Here is a 16,210-nt window from a genome sequence, read left to right as displayed (position 1 = left end):
AGTGTACGACAAATATAGCAAGAACCCGCGTGGTATTTTACCTGAAGATAATAATGGTCCAGCATACCCAGGCACTGTTCATATCGTGTGCAACATCGCCAATGGTTGCCTTTTCCCTGGAACTTCAGCAGACGTGCCGCACCCGTGCCGCACCAAACACCATCATCACCCTCCTAGATAGATAACAACCTCAATGCCAGGTGTTTCCTTCCTTCTCTCAGAACCAAACCCCCTTTCAGCTCCCCCGGTAGGTCGAGTAGCTGTAGGGCGACAGCAGCAGGGGCACGTGGTAGTGCTGGCCCTTTTGGACGGAAAAGGTGACGACGACCTCGGGGAAGAAGGTGTTGCCCTCGCCGAAGTAGGCGCCCGTGTCGAAGCGGAGGGTCCAGACCGAGGTGGACTCGACCTCGCTCAGCACGTCGTCGAGGCTGAAGGTGGGCACGTCGCCCGAGTCGCGGTCGGTGCTGAAGGGCAGCCAGGCCTTGATGCGGCCGTCGTCGTCCGTCAGCGACTCGAACTGCTTGAGCGGCGCGTGCCCGCCCTCCAGCCGCACCCGCACCCCCCGGGCCGGCTTGCCGATGCTGGTGTCCAGGATGTGGCAGGTGATGGCGTCCTTGTCCTTGACTACTTCGGCCATGGCTGTTGGTTTGGGTTGGTTGGCTGGTCGTCTCTTTGGTTCCTATAGTCGAGTATTAGTAAGATTGTGCATGAGATCAGATCCCCAACCTGGACAAGTACTAATGTGACGATGTCCGTTTTCGGCTTACTGAGTCTGGCGATCTATGTTGTACTGCTACAACGATGTAGGTTGCGCAGCACCGGAAGTGAGGATTGGAGTCGAATAGTGGGGTCTGGAAGTAAAGGAGGAGGAAGAAGAGACGGGAGTATCGAGCCTAAATCTTATTGGTGTTCTTATATTTGATCCTTGGCTTCTCTTCTTTGCAGGACAAGATGACGATCGAGATGTTCGGTGCCAATATCAGAATCTCACTCTTTTTTCCAGGAGGGGAATTTTATTCAGCCTCGCTGTTTACTCAATACAGGGCTGAGTCTATATAAGTAGCACCTTGATTGAAGGTAGCCAGCCATGACTGCCTATCGGAGTCCGCCGCCCCCGCAGAAGCGTACCTGGCCGGGAGCTGGTTTGCTGGTAATCAATGAATTGGCATCAATAATCTACAACATACGTAAACCCTGCCCCGCCCCCGCCCCATACCACCCACTGGAACCGTTGTCGACAGCCATATCTAAATATAAGCACAGGCTGCCAGGGAAGTGACAGAGATCATCGTACCGGCTATACGTACATGATAGGAAGAACTGCTCCCCTCTTCACCGTGCTAGTCCTTGGGATGACTTGTTGATTTGAATAGCCAATTTCTGGCATGTGCCATGCAGGCTCAAGCTGGAGTCCGTTTGCAAGCCAAAGTAGTATTTCGTTGGATTACCAAGCAACCCAAACATGGCTCAAACAAAGCCCAATCATGTAGGCAAGTGCCACCTGCAAGTATACCCGGGGGTGGCAAACCGTAACCTTGATAGCTGCTATACGTGTAGCTGTGATGAATATGAGGGCCTCCTCCTCCACCCGGCTTACCCCGCCGTTCGGAAGTTGCGGGCTTTCCGAATATACATCTCATTACCTATCCACATACCATTGCCGTGATAACCAGATTCCCAGCCGGCTATCACAACACCAACCATCCTCTTGCCGCCAGTTAAGAAACCGGAATATCAACACTATATACACACGACAATGGCATCGATCCCACAGACCATGTCCGGCATCCTCATCGAGGAGCCGGGAGATGCACAAGTCCTCCAATGGAAGACTGATATCGCTGTACCTCAGTTGAGTGAAGGCAAAATCCTGGTCAAGAACGAATGGGTCGGTGTCAACTACATTGATACGTGAGTCTCCCCTCTCAAGAAGGCGTGAGTCGTGTCACTTTACGTTACTGACAACGACGTGGACAGCTACTTCAGAAAGGGGCTCTACAAGGCGCCTATGCCCATGATCACTGGGGGTGAGGCTGGTGGTATCGTCGTCGATGTGCACCCATCCGTCTCGAACTTCAAGGCGGGTGACCGCGTTGGCTACTTGGCTTCCACCCGTGGCTCATACGCACAGTACAACGTCATCTCGCCCCATACCTGCATCAAGCTCCCGGACAACGTCTCGACTCAGACGGCCGCCGCCTCTCTCCTCCAGGGACTGACTGCGTTGACCTTTATCCGCGAGGCCCATCCAGTCAAGGCCGGCGAATGGATCCTTGTCCATGCCGCTGCCGGGGGCGTTGGCTCGATCCTCTGTGAGATGTGCTCGTCCATCGGTGCCAAGGTCATCGGCACGGCCGGGACCCCCGAGAAGATGGAAACCGCCAAGAAGAACGGAGCGCAATGGGTCATCAGTTCGCGGAAGACGCCCGACGAGATCGTGGCCGAGGTCATGAAGATCACCGAGGGGCACGGTATCGACTGTGTCTTCGACGGCGTGGGCGCAGCCACGTTCGAGGCGGACCTGCAGCTGGCCGCGAGAAAGGCGACCCTCTGCGTCTTCGGCAACGCCAGCGGTGCCGTCCCGCCGGTCGATCCCCTGCGACTTAGTGCCGGGACGCCGGCAAAGAACCTGAAGCTCATGCGGCCTACGCTCTTCGGATACATAGTCACTGCCGAGGAGTTCAACAAGTACGCGACCGAGCTGCTCGGGATGATCGAAAAGGGCATCGTCAAGTTGGAGAAGACAACCACATACCAGCTCGAGAATGCCAAGCAGGCCCACATTGATCTGGAGAGCCGGAAGACAACTGGAAAGCTCCTTTTGCAGGTGCCCCAGTAGGCAATTAAGGGAATAGGCAGCTGTAAGAGAGAATAGCCAGGTCAGCAGGCCAGCACCCGAAGCAACAGTCAAATGAAATCATTAGTATCAATAGGTAGTCCATGATCCAGTAATTCTTTGTAGTACCGGAAGAATTGTTGTATTGACTGTCTTTTATGAACTGTTACTGTACGCCATGACGATGGTGGGAATATCCAGTACGACATTGGCTTCCACCTCAGTGTTTGTGGCTGACATGTGAGTTGGAAACCGCTAGACCCCGACCTTAGGCAAACACATTGTGAAGCAACTGTCATTAATTGGTGTTGCCTTCCAATCCTATCTATCTCCTTAACCATTGTGAGTCACGACTGCTGGGCTGGAGGCAGACTGAGGCATTCTGAGTTCAATGTTGGAAATCAGCCAATCAAATCAAGGCAGTTGCAGTGGGATTCAGTTGCTGCCTGAGAACCATGGTAATCAAGTGGTCTGATTGGCTCAAAATTAAATGTGCCAATTGACCCAACTATTTCCAGCCAATCAAAAAATCAGGATCAGAGCAGCTGCCTATTGAATTCTGGGCCCATGCACACGCTGCGCAATCAGTAAATGTGGGACCCCACCCAGCTGGCCAATTTCCTACCTATAAAGCGCTCTCTTCCCTCCCCTCCTCTTGGAATTTCTCTTTTCTTTCTTTCCTTAGCTCTTCTTTGCCTTTTGGCTTAGATCAAGTGTAGTATCTGTTCTTTTCAGTTTAATCTCTGAAAGAGATCTAAGGATCTCAATCGTGATTATTCTTATTTTTGTACCCAGGGTGGTGGCCTCTGTGCTTGCACATGTCGCCTGCCCATCGTGTCCTTGGTATCACACTGCCTCCAAGCGACGCAACATCTTTTCATTGCAGACACCAGTTCGCCTGGTGATGTGAAGAAGAGTGCTTCTTTCGACGGTGTTTACCTTGCTTGGGTGCCTTGCTGCTGTTCCGTTTCCCCTCAGAAGCCCATAGTTGTTGATTGCTTCGCCAAGGTGGTGATGATGGATTCCCTTGCTGTTGATGGACTGGATTGCATGGCACGTTGACAGTTTGTATGGTTCCTCACAAGGCATTGGATCTCGAGATATCTGTAGAATTAATTGATCACCACTGTTGACAGTGCCTCATACTCAATCGTACGCGTAAATTATCTTTCATGACCTGCTTCCGGCGTGTTTCCATGCCATATTGCCGTCTCATGAACTCCAGGTGACGTCCAGCAACCTGCCCATTTGTGAAAACGCTTTCCCAACCTTAAATCATCAACTACCTTGGAGACTCTGGCACTTCTCGATCCATCAGAAACACAATAAACCACCAAGATCAAGACAGTCACCATGGCTAGCAACAGCGCCCCCGCCATGATCGATCCCGCCATCTTCCAGTTCCTGCAGTCCCATGCAGAGCAGGATATCGATGTCAACGAGAAGCTCAGCCAGTACTCGGCCGTTCTCAACCGTCAGATCTCGACTGCCCAGGGCTATCTCAGCCGAATTCACTCAACCCCGACCTCCAAGAGTGCGTTGATTATTTTCCTTTCCCATGTCGGAATTGCCATCATGCTGCGCTTGTATGACTGACTCCATTTGCAGTCCAGCCTCTTCTGAGCCAGATTGGGAAGGAAGGCATCCAGCCCGCCATTTCAAGCATCCAGGAACTTGGCAAATTTGCCTCCAACTACCCGTACTACAAGTAGGTCTTCGTCCAACTATTATTTGTGTATTCAAGCCAGCTGACAGACGGTAGGTACAACCAGAGATGGAGCCGTAGTGTTCAGAACCTCGTCGCCGTCATGCTCATCACGGCTTGGCTCGGCGGCATGGGCAGCGAGTCCCGGCCTGGCGAGCAGGGCCGCCTTCTACGGATCGAGGAGATTGGCCAGATTCTTGAAGGTATGCCTCTTCTCACATCGTCTCTGCAAGGTTCTGTACACAGGCTAAATAATTCGCACAGTTCCCATCAACCTGACCGACCGTGATGAGTTCCATGTCACCATCGAGGAGTACATTCTGGCCATGACGGACCTGACCGAGGAGCTCAGTCGCCTTGCTATGAACTCGGTGACCATGGGCGACATCAACCTCACCGTCCGCATCAGCTCCTTCATCAAGGATCTGTTTGCCGGCTTCCAGCTGCTGAACTTGAAGAACGACATCTTGCGCCGCCGTGTCGATGCCGTCAAGTACCACGTCAAGAAGGTGGAGGACGTCATCTACGACCTGTCCCTGCGTAACCTCATCCCCAAAGCATAGGAGGAGACCTCTTGAGGATGAAATCCACGCCGTTCTAGCATCTACGAACCAATGGCATCTTGCTGGATATGAAAGATGATACGAGGCTTACACGTATCGCCCATCATCGTCACAAGATGTGAACCCCAGCAGAATCGGGCATATCACACCCCACCTCATGGCTACCACGATTATCTACATATTTAGCGGAATCAGAGCCAGGATGAACGGGTAGACAGTCCTGCTAATATCTGGAGTAGTCTGCATAGCAGCTCATCAACCAACGAATTATCTAGGAAGCAAATGCTCGACCTGTAGATCTGTTGATTGCATCGTCTGTCTCTGTATTGGACCCCTACTAACAAATGCAGGAACCCCACCCAAATTTTTCTTAGCTGTAGAGGTCAAGGTACGCTATCGCTATCGCCATGTGACACCATTGGTGCTTAGCGGGATAAGCTCCATCATTTCCCGCGAATTGCCATTGATTGAATTGGATAATACGTGTAGCTCCGTCACGATCCTTGAGCCAAACCACGATCCATCCCACGCATCGCCGTGCCACTCCTTTCGCCCCAATGCCTCTGATAGACCCTGTTACCATGTCTGCGCCATCCGGAAAGACTGCCACCGCTGGTTCGGGGCAGAAAACTGCTTCCCCCGACGACGGAACCTTGTGTCGTGCCATGCCGACCTTGCCGTCGCCCCTAGCCCAGGCCATACGACACGTCCACCCGGTCCTCCTGCTGTCGCTGTTCTACCTGCGCTTTGGGGCTCTGGTGCGAGACCCCGTACCGACTCTGCTTCACTCTCTTCTCGCGGTCGCGGCTCTCCAGATAGCCTACGCCGTCATCTGTCTCCCAGCGGCGGGCTCCTCGGCCGCCGTCCAGCCGGCCAAGAAGCTTCGGCCGGGCGAGAAGCGGAAGCCCGTCGCTGACGCTCACGCCCCCAATATCACGAGTGTATGTTCCCAGTCGCTTGCAAGCGCCAATCTCCCTCGCACATATGGCTAGTAACTAACCAACCCCGTTTACAGACCGTCGTTGTGGCCCTCGGGCTGTCCATGTTCGCGACCTTCGGCCTCCAGATCTTCTTTGTCCTCTTCGGCGCGCCCCTCCTCACCCACATCCCGCAAACGACCCTCTGCTCGCTGCACCTGTCGCTTTTGGGCCTGTTCCCGCTGTTCTACACGCACGGCATTTCGACGAGCGACTGGCTCGAGATCCTCGGTGCGCGGGCGCCGTTCGACGAGGCCTTTGGAGGATTGGTTGGAGGCTGTGTGGGCGCGTGGGCGGGCGCTGTGCCCATTCCTCTGGACTGGGATCGCGAGTGGCAGAAGTGGCCCATCACCATCCTGTGCGGTGTGTACGGGGGCTACGTTGTGGGCAAGTTCATTGGAGGCACGCTCGCTTACGGCAAGAAGTTTGGTGCTTGAAGAGCGATTCTACTATAGTGGTTACCTATTACTGTACTAAAGACGGGAGGAATATCATCACCCGACGCAGCATGCAAATCCTTTGCGAAATTCCAAGACAAAGCGGCTGCGGACCACGACGAGTGACCCGCGGTCACTCGCCTATTCCTGCAAAATCGGGCGGAAGAAGAGATGAACTTCAGGCCACGATTGCATGTCAACGAAGGACGATGAATCTGAAATGATCCCATTCTTTCTCGTCTGATCGACGTGCGGTCTGCAGGCGGTTGCGCAGAACGCATCAGCTTTGGAGTAACATGCGACTGTGACTATCAGAAGAGCATGCCGGGACTGAAAGCCGCGCAACTTTCAGTTTCCCTGCGCTAAGATGGAGGCTACGAAGGGCGGCTTGGGCCCGATAATGTGGCGACGGTTGGCTTCATGAAATAGCACAATGGCGTATATTCAATGTACATCACCTATATAGTGCAGCTGTGACAGCAGCAATATCAAAAAAGCCGCTACACGTCAAACGTGGGAAACGTTAAACATCATGGATCAACCATGTGTGGGGAGGGTGGTACGGATGAGATCTGAGACTTGGCATGCTTCAGCTTCTGTTCGCGATAATCGGCGTGATCAATTGATCTACACTACACTTTTCTTGTGAAATAATCCCGACTGCGTACGTGTAGACAGCTGGAATCTGCTCTACTGCATGTGGCGTGACGTACTGCTGCGTGGTGACTTACTCATTGCCGTCCAAACCAGAGAGTCTTTGGTAGAGGAACACCAGGTTCGGACCAGACCTCACGTCCGGCAAGCTCCCCACCCACTCACTACCACCAACCGATCCGGCGAGACAACTACAGACATAGCAGCCCACCTTCTTCACCCCCTTCTCCTCCACCCTCACCCAAACCAGAAACAAAAGATCTGCATTATCAATATCTGACCACAGGTCGTGCTGTGTGGCTTCCTCGGACTTCTCTCGCTCACGGGGAGGCTTGTGGCAACTTGTAAGCCCTTCGGCGGCGCATTCGCGTCTTTCAGACTATTCCGACTACTCCTCGACTAGTAGACGCAAGCGGATACGCGAGTATACCTACCACCTACCACCACCACCAACCACTACATACCGAGGTGGCAACTGTACTCCATCATTCCTCTCCTTCCCCTTGCCTTGCCTTGCATCAACTCACGCACACCCACCCACCTTCCCCCCAAAGCCAAGCTCGTCAACCGGTGGGCTTTAGCTCTGGCTATCTTCGCTTATTTCCGAAAGAGAGGCCCTGCTGAACCAACAACCACCATAAGACGGCATTCGCGGAATCCCCCTTGGCCAGTCGCTCAAATGAAGGAGGGAGAAGGCAGGCTACCCAAACCCCGAATCTTCCATCATTCCTGCCTGATAACACATCCATACGACCCTTCTTTTCGGTAGCAGCTGCGAGGTAGCCAGCCATTCGCTTGGAATCCTTCCGGTCCACGGTTCTACCTTATCACTCCCTTTCTGACGGCCCATTCGTCATCTTGTTGGCTTGCTCGTCGTAATTTTCTCCGCGAGCTGCTGTCTTGCCATAAAGAAGCATTGCCTTGCGTCAGGCAAGGTGCCGGAGGAGGCCATCATTTGTCATCGACTCTATTCACCCACCAAAATCGAAACTCATTCATCGCCCACTAACATGGTTTCCAAAGAGTCGGCACCACTGTTGGCGTCGCGGGACAAGCCCGAGATGTCGTCCGGTAAGCTCGGTTGGGTCTTCTGATCTCATTTCCAGTCCCACTCCTAGGATGGATATCCTGCGTTGTTATTGCCGAACCCAGACCCTGGAGATCAGTGTGACTAATTATAGTCCCCCTTCCCCAGTTGCCCCGTTCTCGGCAGCCCTGCAGAGACCCGGTCGCGGCGGCAGCCAAGACGGAGCCGGTGCGGTTAGCCGTCGCCAGCTCCCGCAAGCCATCGCCCACCGCGGCTACAAGATGGCCTACCCGGAGAACAGCATGGCCGCGTTCCGCAGTGCCGTCGAGATTGGCGCTCATGCCATTGAGACAGATCTGCACCTGTCAAGAGACGGTGTCGTGGTTTTATCACATGTTCGTGCTCATTCCCTTCTGTCATTTCCCCCTTCTCTCTCCTGCGGCGAACCATAGCAGGTCCTGGCTTCTGCTTTGGGGTAAACGGGGAGCAAACGAAACCCCCAGTCAGGCAGGTTTAAGGCATTGGCGACTGACTATGTGACCTGACACCAGGATGGTACCCTGAAGCGTTGTTTCGGCGAGGACCTCAGAGTGGCCGAATGCGACTGGGACTATTTGAGCAAGTTACGCACGACAAGAAAACCGCATGAGCCGATGCCGCGCCTGGTAGACCTCCTGGAATACCTGGCGCAACCGGGGCAGGAAGACGTCTGGGTTCTGCTTGATATCAAGGTAAGATGCGCCTCCAATCTCTATTTACCATGCCGCCATTGATTTGGCACACCGGACGCCGCAATGTTTGCTAATGGAAACCCCTTGCTTCGCTCTGCTCTCTAGAAAGACGACGAACCCACCGACCTCATCAGCCGGGTGGCGGCCACGTTCAAAACTGTGCCGACAAAGGGGGAATGGAAAGACAGGGTTATCATGGGCTGCTGGGATGTCAGTTTTGTCTCTCTTCTTCTTCGCTGGCCCCCCCTACGCGACAGAAACAGCCCACAGGTTAAGCTAACATTCAGTTGATGGTTTCTATGAACAGGCCAAATACGCAAAGCTTTGTCAGGAGATCCTTCCCGATTTCCCCTTGGCCCACATCGGCTGGTCCCTGAGCTACGCACGTGAGCTCCTGGCTGTGCCCCAGATGAACTTCAACATGTTTGTCTACAGCCTGGTCGGCGCCCACGGGACCAAGTTCCTTCGAGCCGCCCGGGACGCGGGGCGCTCCGTCTTTGTCTGGACCGTCAATGACGACGAATGGATGAAGTGGAGCATCCGCAAGGGCGTCGACGGCGTCATCACGGACAACCCGGAGCGGTTCCTCCAGATCTGCAAGGAGTGGCCCGACGACGAGGACGAGAAGGCGGTGGAGCGGCGGCAGATGCGGCACTTCTTCAGCCTGCGGCGCCCAAAGCCGCTCGTCTTCCTCTTGCTGTTCCGCGTGCTGGCCATGTCGGTGGCCTTGGTGGCGTTCGTCAAGGCGGGCACGCCGCGGCAGCGTGTACAGAATGCCTTACGGGGTCGGTAATGGATTGGTAGGCTCGTTCGTGTAAGATACACATGTATAGAATGGCGTTTTGAGTATATATATTGAATACAGAAGAGGCTGATAATTGGCCCCCCCTATACCATAACTTCGAAAACCTTACATGCCGTCGATCCACTCGGTCAGTGAAGGTTATTTTTGGGACTTCTGGGGGTGTCTCCCAAAGCTTCACATCATGTAAACTATCAGGAACAGGTTATGAAGAGTATGCAAGAGCCACTAATTCATTCTCCAAAAGCCGTACGGGTTCTCACCATCATACATCTCTTCCGTCGCGTTGCGCCTCGATAACAGCTATTACTACAAACACCGTCCACCTGGAGACTATACGTACACACAGTCGTTAGGCACACATAGTTCGACTCCTGGTACAATCTACCTGTATTCGCCATGGCCGAAACCAAGAAGCCATACGGATGGTTTGACTTCCCTCCGGAGATCAGAAACATGATCGTAAGTGGAAAAGCCCACGGCCATACCATCAGAAACCTGGCAGTAACACACTTATCTGGTTATAGTACCGAGAGGCACTGAGCGCCCCGGATTCGGAGCAAGAATTGCTGCCTCCCTTATTACCACCCGTATCGAGAAGGTTACTCTCATCAGACATGTGCATCTACATAGACATGTTCCTGAAAAGGTTCGCAAGAAAAGAGCGCCTTCGCCGTCTTCCCAAACAACCACTCCCTCTTGCCGTTTCGCTCCTGCGTGCCAGCAAACGCGTCTATGCCGAAGCGGTCGGTATCTTGTACGGTGAGAACACCATGAGGCTAGACAACGCGCCCGAGGTCACTGACTTCATGCTGCGGCTCATCGGCCGCGGAAGCGCCAACTTCATCCGGCGCGCGTCGTTCCCGTATTCCTGCCAGCCCTTGCTGAACAGTTATATTGGGATCGCGCACGACGAACGGGAACAACGCAGAAAACCCGAATCCAACGCCATCGTGTGCCTAGCGGAGCACTGCCCGGGCCTGAGGGAGATCGTGCTCAAGGAGGCGGCCATTCTCGACGACGATTGGTTGGACCCGTACGGCTCGGAGGAGGAGGAGATGGAGGAGGTGGTGGTGCTAGAGGCCTTTTCTCGACTGAACGTGTATCTCTGGACGGCGTTTCCGTGCCTGCAGAGGGTCGTCGCGCAACTGCGGCCGCCCAACCCGTTCACGCCTCGCTACCTCCCGGCGTTGGAGGATAGGATGCGGGAGGCTGGGTGGACTGTGGTGGTGGAAGAAAACCGATGACAGGAGGATGGGCGCCGAGTCATGGTAGGCTGCTGACTCTGGAGACGAGGTAGAGACGGAGGAATGGTGTTGCACAACTTATTCTATGAAAGGGGCAGACAGATCATGATCGCTCATGCGTTGCGTTGTTCTTCTACTTGTCGAACGCAGGTTGTAAAACCCCCTTGCAGAGCTCACGCTGACATGTCATCAGGAGACCCGATAGATAGACTGGTTGGCAAAGAAAACGAAAGATCAAGAGAGGGAAGGAAAGGGACGGGGCTTCACGACCAAACGTCTGCTCGAATCCTTGTGCTTGATACGATTCAGTTATAATTTGTTTTACATAGCCAAATTCTTTCCCATATTCGAGCTTCTTCGAAATGTTTTGTTTTTAATCTCGCTACATTTGTTCTCTCCCTCTTTCTCTTCCAGCAGAAACGATAAATAACTCCAAGAACCACGAGGAGAATTAATAAAAAACGATAACCCAAAAACACAAAAAACAAAAGTCACACATAGCAGGCACCTGCCAACGCCCTGAGTCTGGTAATTATGGACAAGACACTCTGGGCCACCAGCCGTAGCATATACCCCTTTGGTTCCCAATTCCATATAATGTGCACCGCTTGCACACAAAGTCCAACCAACCAACTCCGACCAGGGGGAAAACAAAAAGTCATCCACGGACTCACGTAACACCTATACTCGTCATGGGGAAAGGGGGGCAGACACGTCAAGTCATGCTCTCATCATTTCCCGAGCGAAAAAAGAAAAAGCAAATCGGCAACCACTCGTTCGTTCGTTAGACTAGCGACAAATCCAAGCCGTCTAGCATGAGGGTCTCATGCGCGAAGCGCGAGTGGTGATGCAGATTATTGTGGTTGTTATTGTTATGATGATGTTGTTGTTGGAAATCGTCGCTGCCGCCCATACCGGCGAACGCCTCGGTACCGGCACCCACGTCGTCGGACGACAAGCTCTCGTCGCTGAGGCTGAACACGCTTTGGCTCTGGTGGCCCACTTGGAGGCCGCTCAGGTCCCACGAGTCCGGCGACCAGTCGCCGTAGACCGTCTCGCCGCCCGAGTGTGTAGACTCGGCCTCTTGGAGCGAGATGGCCGGACCGCCGTAGATGGCGTCATACACGTTAGCCTGTCCGCCGTCCATGGCGCCGAGCAGCGCCTCCCATTCCGTGGGCGACACGCCACCAGCGGCACCCCGCTTCTCCCCAGTGAAGGTGTTGGGGACAGAGTAGATGGGCGGTGGTGTCTGGTGAGGACGGCTTGCAAGGTGCGAGGGGTAGGCGTGCGCTTGCTCGCCTGGTGAAAGGGGGTGGTGCATAGGCGCGGCCGGGTGGTTGTTCTGTAGCGAAAGGTAGTCGAGGTTCGCCTTCGTCTTCTGGGCCGGCGATAACCGCATCATCGATTGCTGCAGATGCGAAATTGAGTAGCGGTGGTCTCGGCGGGGAGGCATGACGTGTTCCTGGTTCGTGCCGTCGAATGAGGCGCGAGAGAGGGGGCGGTAGAAGTCTGGGCGGATGGCGGATGCGCTCGGCGTCGTCATGCGTCGAAGCTTTTCTTGTTGCGCCAGCAGATCCGTCTCGCTTACACTCGCGCTCAGATGGCGCCCGATGTTGTGGCTCGACTTTTTCCGGGGAGCAGGGGCGCCGGGCGAGGCTCTCAGAGGCGGTGCTGCCATTTCTGGGCTTTTGCTAGCCCGTGTGGACAACGGCGTCGCAGCTACTAGAGGCGGCGATGTCGTCTTGGGTTTGGAGGTCTGGTCCTCGACGGGCACGACCATGGAGGCTACCTTCTTCAGGTTCAGGGTTCCAAGTGCTTTGGACTTCTGTAGAATCTTGAGTACAGCGTTGACGAGTCGAGTGCCATCTTTCATGAGTTTGCTTTCCTGTTTCAGACCGATGGCCTGGTACAAGAGGGTCATGCCACACAGGACGAGGATATCCGTCTTGTTGAGGCAGAAGGAGAACGACATTCCACGCTCTTCGAGTAACTGGATGATCTGGATCGTGTGCTTGCTCGCCTCCGAGACGGCCATGAGAGACGGGGCGTCCTTGGAGCCAAGGTTGGTCCCGATAGCGGGCCGGTGGATAAGGATACGCGTGTGGTAGTAGGCGAGTGCCAGGATCGGGGAGCGGCTTCCGGTGACCTCGGTAGACGGCTTGTCCTGAGCGAAGGTGAGCTTCAGGTGAGCTGGTAGATCCTCGCTCCACTCGCACAACTCGGCATCAAGAGCAGAGATTTGTTGCAAAGAAAGCTCGTAGGAAGTTGAGGCAGGATAATTCTTGCCCAAGACCTTTGCAAGGATGCGTGACAATCTGAACAGCGCAAGGGCGCTTGAGATCCGGGTGTATTCTCCAGGCAGAGTAGGCTGGAACCCCTTTTCCGTAACATACTCGTCATCGCAATCGCATGGGAGCTCTGTATGGATATCTTCCTCTCGAAGTACCTTGGGCAATCCGAGCATGGCGGCAGAGAAACTGCGGGAATGGGTCAGTCATTGGTGTCACCGGGTTTCAAGAAGGATACAGGGGTAGAGGCTTACCAGTCAAGCGCATACAGAGTCCAGAAGACCTTCTTCCGGGTTTCGATGGTCAAAGCGCCGAAAGAGAAGCGCTTCTGGCTCTGATGCAGTCCCAATCGATGTGACAGAGCCACGGCCACGCCCTTATAGTGTACCAAGCGCTTGTAGTCTGCCCTTATACTGCAGTACATCAGAGCAAGCACTAAGCACTGCAGCGTGTTCATCGTGTTCTCCATGAGGATGGCGTCGAGGGCCTTTTGCCACTGGTCCTCGCACGCAGCGATCTGTTCGTAGTCGGGCGACTCGCTCGACAACGAAGCAATACCGAAGACAAGGTACAGCTGAGCCATCTTGTAGTTGCTCTTGACTTTGTCGGTATCGGCCGAGAAATCCTCGTAGAGCCGAAGGAAAGTAGGCTTATGCAATACAGGGAAGAGCGGCGCCCACTCCTGGAAGTACACGTTGACGCAACGATCAGTGAACAGCCTCGGCGGGATCCGCAATGCTGCTGCCGGCTCCTTCGTGGTCAAAGGTGAGCATCCTTGTATATGGAGGAACGCCTCTGGGTTAAAGTCGGAGCAAGACTTTCCATTCTCCTGAAGCCTGCGCTTGAATGTTTCTGCAACCAGGTTAGAAATATGACTTTGAGCCGTCACGTCCGCGCCACTTACCGATGAACGAACGACCACTCGATGGCCCCATAAAGTAGGAGTCTGAGTTCTCGACACCGAGCAAGAGCGGTGATGCTTGCACACGGAAGGTGTCTTCTTTGACTGGCGGCCCCTGGTCCTTCCTGGACCCGGCCGCCGATAATGGTGAATTAGGGGATTCCGAGACCCGGCGATGCTGATGGCCGTGCATTTTGGACAGCATATCGATCTTCTCATCCTTCTCGTCTAGCAGGTCCTTGAGCTCCCGGTTCTCGGCCTCCAGCGCTCTGACTCGCTCCTCAAGCGACTCGGTGTAACCGCGAGGAAAGGCACGACGACTGAGTTTGTCGCTGGTGCGACACTCGAACCCTACGTTGGCACATTGCGAGCACGTCGGCCGGATGCCGTCGCACCGGATCTTCTTGGACCGGCACCGGTCACAGGCCTGAGCGATGCGGCTTTGTGAGCTGGTGCCCACCTTGATCACCTTCATAGGCAGAATTCCCGGCATGATGGCGGCGACCTCTATCTCTAGGATAGGAATCAGGGCTCGAACGATAATGGCCTTAGTGCTTGATATAGCAGCTTGGCGATGATTTCATCCCTGATGTCGCTGTGCAGTGGTGAGGGATGAGACGCGGTTATCGCGTGAGCAGGCTCCACTACAGCCTATCGGGCCTTCTCCTGCCCGTGGGACTTTTGCGGTCAGGGCGATGAGATAATGGGTGGTTTCTACGCCGGTAGATGGGCAAAACTGCGTGGTATTGTATTCTCCAGAGAATGTCTAGTCGGTATAACGGCTCAGGGGGTTCAAGGGAGGGCGGCGCTTGGCACGACCAGAATAGTATTCGATATATGTTTCCGGGAGCAAGGAGTAGGAAAACACCAGATGAAAGGAAGGGAAAAGGGAGACAAGAGTTGGTATGGACGAGAATCAATGGAGAATCGTGGGTGAGAGTGTGGAGAAGATTAAGGGAAACGGAACAGCGGAGCCCAGCGGATCCCCCGTCCCCTCCTTCAGCTACGCAGCCTACCAATAGCGCCGTCGAGAAAAAATCTGGGGTGGACAAGGGGGTGTGGCAGTCAGTGGCAGGGGGGCACGAATCCTATCCTGAACGAGGATAGAAAGAGGAGAGATTATCGGCGAGGATGATGAAAGAACAACACGGTTCTCGCCCATTGCTCCGTTTTCCAAACGACCTACCCAACTACCCTCACTACCCCGGGTGGGGTGGAATGGCACGACTGGGCGACTGGGCAGAATGGGCAAGGTCGACTGGGCAAGAACTGGGGTCGTACACATCCTCCCACCAGCACCCATGCCTTCCCCCGCCCACACCATTCGCTTCTCGCCAATCACCGACGATGGGAATCAAAAGGTTTTGGGCTCCGAACGACCGGTACTAGGGCCAAGAAGGACCAAGTACACACGACACCGTTGTCCTGGTCATGCCGTTGCCAGTTCCAGACTGGTCCTTCAAATCACCATCCCGGTCGCCCTCGTCGTCTCTGGTAAGCCCTTAGGTAGTGTAACAGCACCAGTAGACTCGTCGTGGGCTCTAGTCCCAAGAGGGCCATAGTCGCTCTTCCCCGTCTTCTTCTCGCATGTATACTACCTCGGATCTCCACCCAATCATGGCGTCTGGGGTAGCACGCAAGAGTCAGTCGTCGGGTGTTTGCGTAGGGCATGTATGTGTGGGCAAGGAGAAGGGGGATGGGGAGAAAGGCGCGAGAGTCGCGATGTTGATTTCAGTTAGTATGGATGCCAAGCGCTGTAGGTCAGCAGACGCAGACTGCATAGCTTGCTTCACTTGATCCATGGCATGGCATGGCACATGGGGTGCTTGCACTTGCTGGGTGCCTGGCAGAGTCTAGCAAGCTGCACTAAGCCCCGACTTTCGCAGGCCGGTAACCGGACTAGCGATGGCCTAAAACAGCGATCCCCAATGCCTTATTTTGTGCTTTATTTCGCCTGGGACGGGTCGATACGGGCAGAAGAACGGGGTGGTGCTGTAGCCGTCCACTCTTTTGCCCTCCCAGCAGCCCAGCCAGCGTGCCCA

General features: G+C 54.5%; 7 protein-coding genes across 7 annotated transcripts; 5 read left to right on the top strand and 2 right to left on the bottom strand.

Annotated features, from left to right (window-relative positions):
- Nucleotides 1–235: 235 nt before the first annotated feature.
- PG985_015495 (uncharacterized protein) lies at nucleotides 236–637 on the bottom strand (the record flags this gene model as incomplete). Its single annotated transcript, XM_066835261.1, has 1 exon — nucleotides 236–637. The coding sequence occupies one exon, from the start codon at nucleotides 635–637 to the stop codon at nucleotides 236–238; it is 402 nt and encodes a 133-aa protein (XP_066676464.1).
- A 1,119-nt stretch (nucleotides 638–1,756) lies between these two features.
- On the top strand, nucleotides 1,757–2,839 carry PG985_015494 (quinone oxidoreductase; the record flags this gene model as incomplete). The annotated part of the gene is made up of 2 exons (XM_066835260.1): nucleotides 1,757–1,911; nucleotides 1,978–2,839. 2 exons carry the CDS (start codon nucleotides 1,757–1,759, stop codon nucleotides 2,837–2,839), a joined length of 1,017 nt encoding a protein of 338 aa, XP_066676463.1.
- A 1,350-nt stretch (nucleotides 2,840–4,189) lies between these two features.
- PG985_015493 (Translin-1) lies at nucleotides 4,190–5,104 on the top strand (the record flags this gene model as incomplete). The annotated part of the gene is made up of 4 exons (XM_066835259.1): nucleotides 4,190–4,370; nucleotides 4,445–4,544; nucleotides 4,599–4,744; nucleotides 4,806–5,104. The coding sequence occupies 4 exons, from the start codon at nucleotides 4,190–4,192 to the stop codon at nucleotides 5,102–5,104; spliced, it is 726 nt and encodes a 241-aa protein (XP_066676462.1).
- A 581-nt stretch (nucleotides 5,105–5,685) lies between these two features.
- On the top strand, nucleotides 5,686–6,518 carry PG985_015492 (glycosylphosphatidylinositol anchor biosynthesis protein; the record flags this gene model as incomplete). Its single annotated transcript, XM_066835258.1, has 2 exons — nucleotides 5,686–6,045; nucleotides 6,120–6,518. 2 exons carry the CDS (start codon nucleotides 5,686–5,688, stop codon nucleotides 6,516–6,518), a joined length of 759 nt encoding a protein of 252 aa, XP_066676461.1.
- Nucleotides 6,519–8,182: 1,664 nt separating this feature from the next.
- On the top strand, nucleotides 8,183–9,723 carry PG985_015491 (glycerophosphoryl diester phosphodiesterase; the record flags this gene model as incomplete). Its single annotated transcript, XM_066835257.1, has 5 exons — nucleotides 8,183–8,243; nucleotides 8,368–8,594; nucleotides 8,751–8,930; nucleotides 9,036–9,140; nucleotides 9,238–9,723. The coding sequence occupies 5 exons, from the start codon at nucleotides 8,183–8,185 to the stop codon at nucleotides 9,721–9,723; spliced, it is 1,059 nt and encodes a 352-aa protein (XP_066676460.1).
- Nucleotides 9,724–10,131: 408 nt separating this feature from the next.
- On the top strand, nucleotides 10,132–10,979 carry PG985_015490 (uncharacterized protein; the record flags this gene model as incomplete). Its single annotated transcript, XM_066835256.1, has 2 exons — nucleotides 10,132–10,194; nucleotides 10,260–10,979. 2 exons carry the CDS (start codon nucleotides 10,132–10,134, stop codon nucleotides 10,977–10,979), a joined length of 783 nt encoding a protein of 260 aa, XP_066676459.1.
- Nucleotides 10,980–11,763: 784 nt separating this feature from the next.
- On the bottom strand, nucleotides 11,764–14,661 carry PG985_015489 (uncharacterized protein; the record flags this gene model as incomplete). Its single annotated transcript, XM_066835255.1, has 3 exons — nucleotides 11,764–13,456; nucleotides 13,522–14,119; nucleotides 14,172–14,661. 3 exons carry the CDS (start codon nucleotides 14,659–14,661, stop codon nucleotides 11,764–11,766), a joined length of 2,781 nt encoding a protein of 926 aa, XP_066676458.1.
- Between the last annotated feature and the right edge of the window lie 1,549 nt (nucleotides 14,662–16,210).

The sequence above is a fragment of the Apiospora marii genome, assembly GCF_038362585.1.
Source record: "Apiospora marii strain CBS 49790 chromosome Unknown utg000013l_segment0_segment0, whole genome shotgun sequence".
NCBI classification, from domain to species: Eukaryota; Fungi; Ascomycota; class Sordariomycetes; order Amphisphaeriales; family Apiosporaceae; genus Apiospora; species Apiospora marii.
Note: the sequence above shows the minus strand (reverse complement) of the source record. Positions and strands in the feature narration are given on the sequence as shown.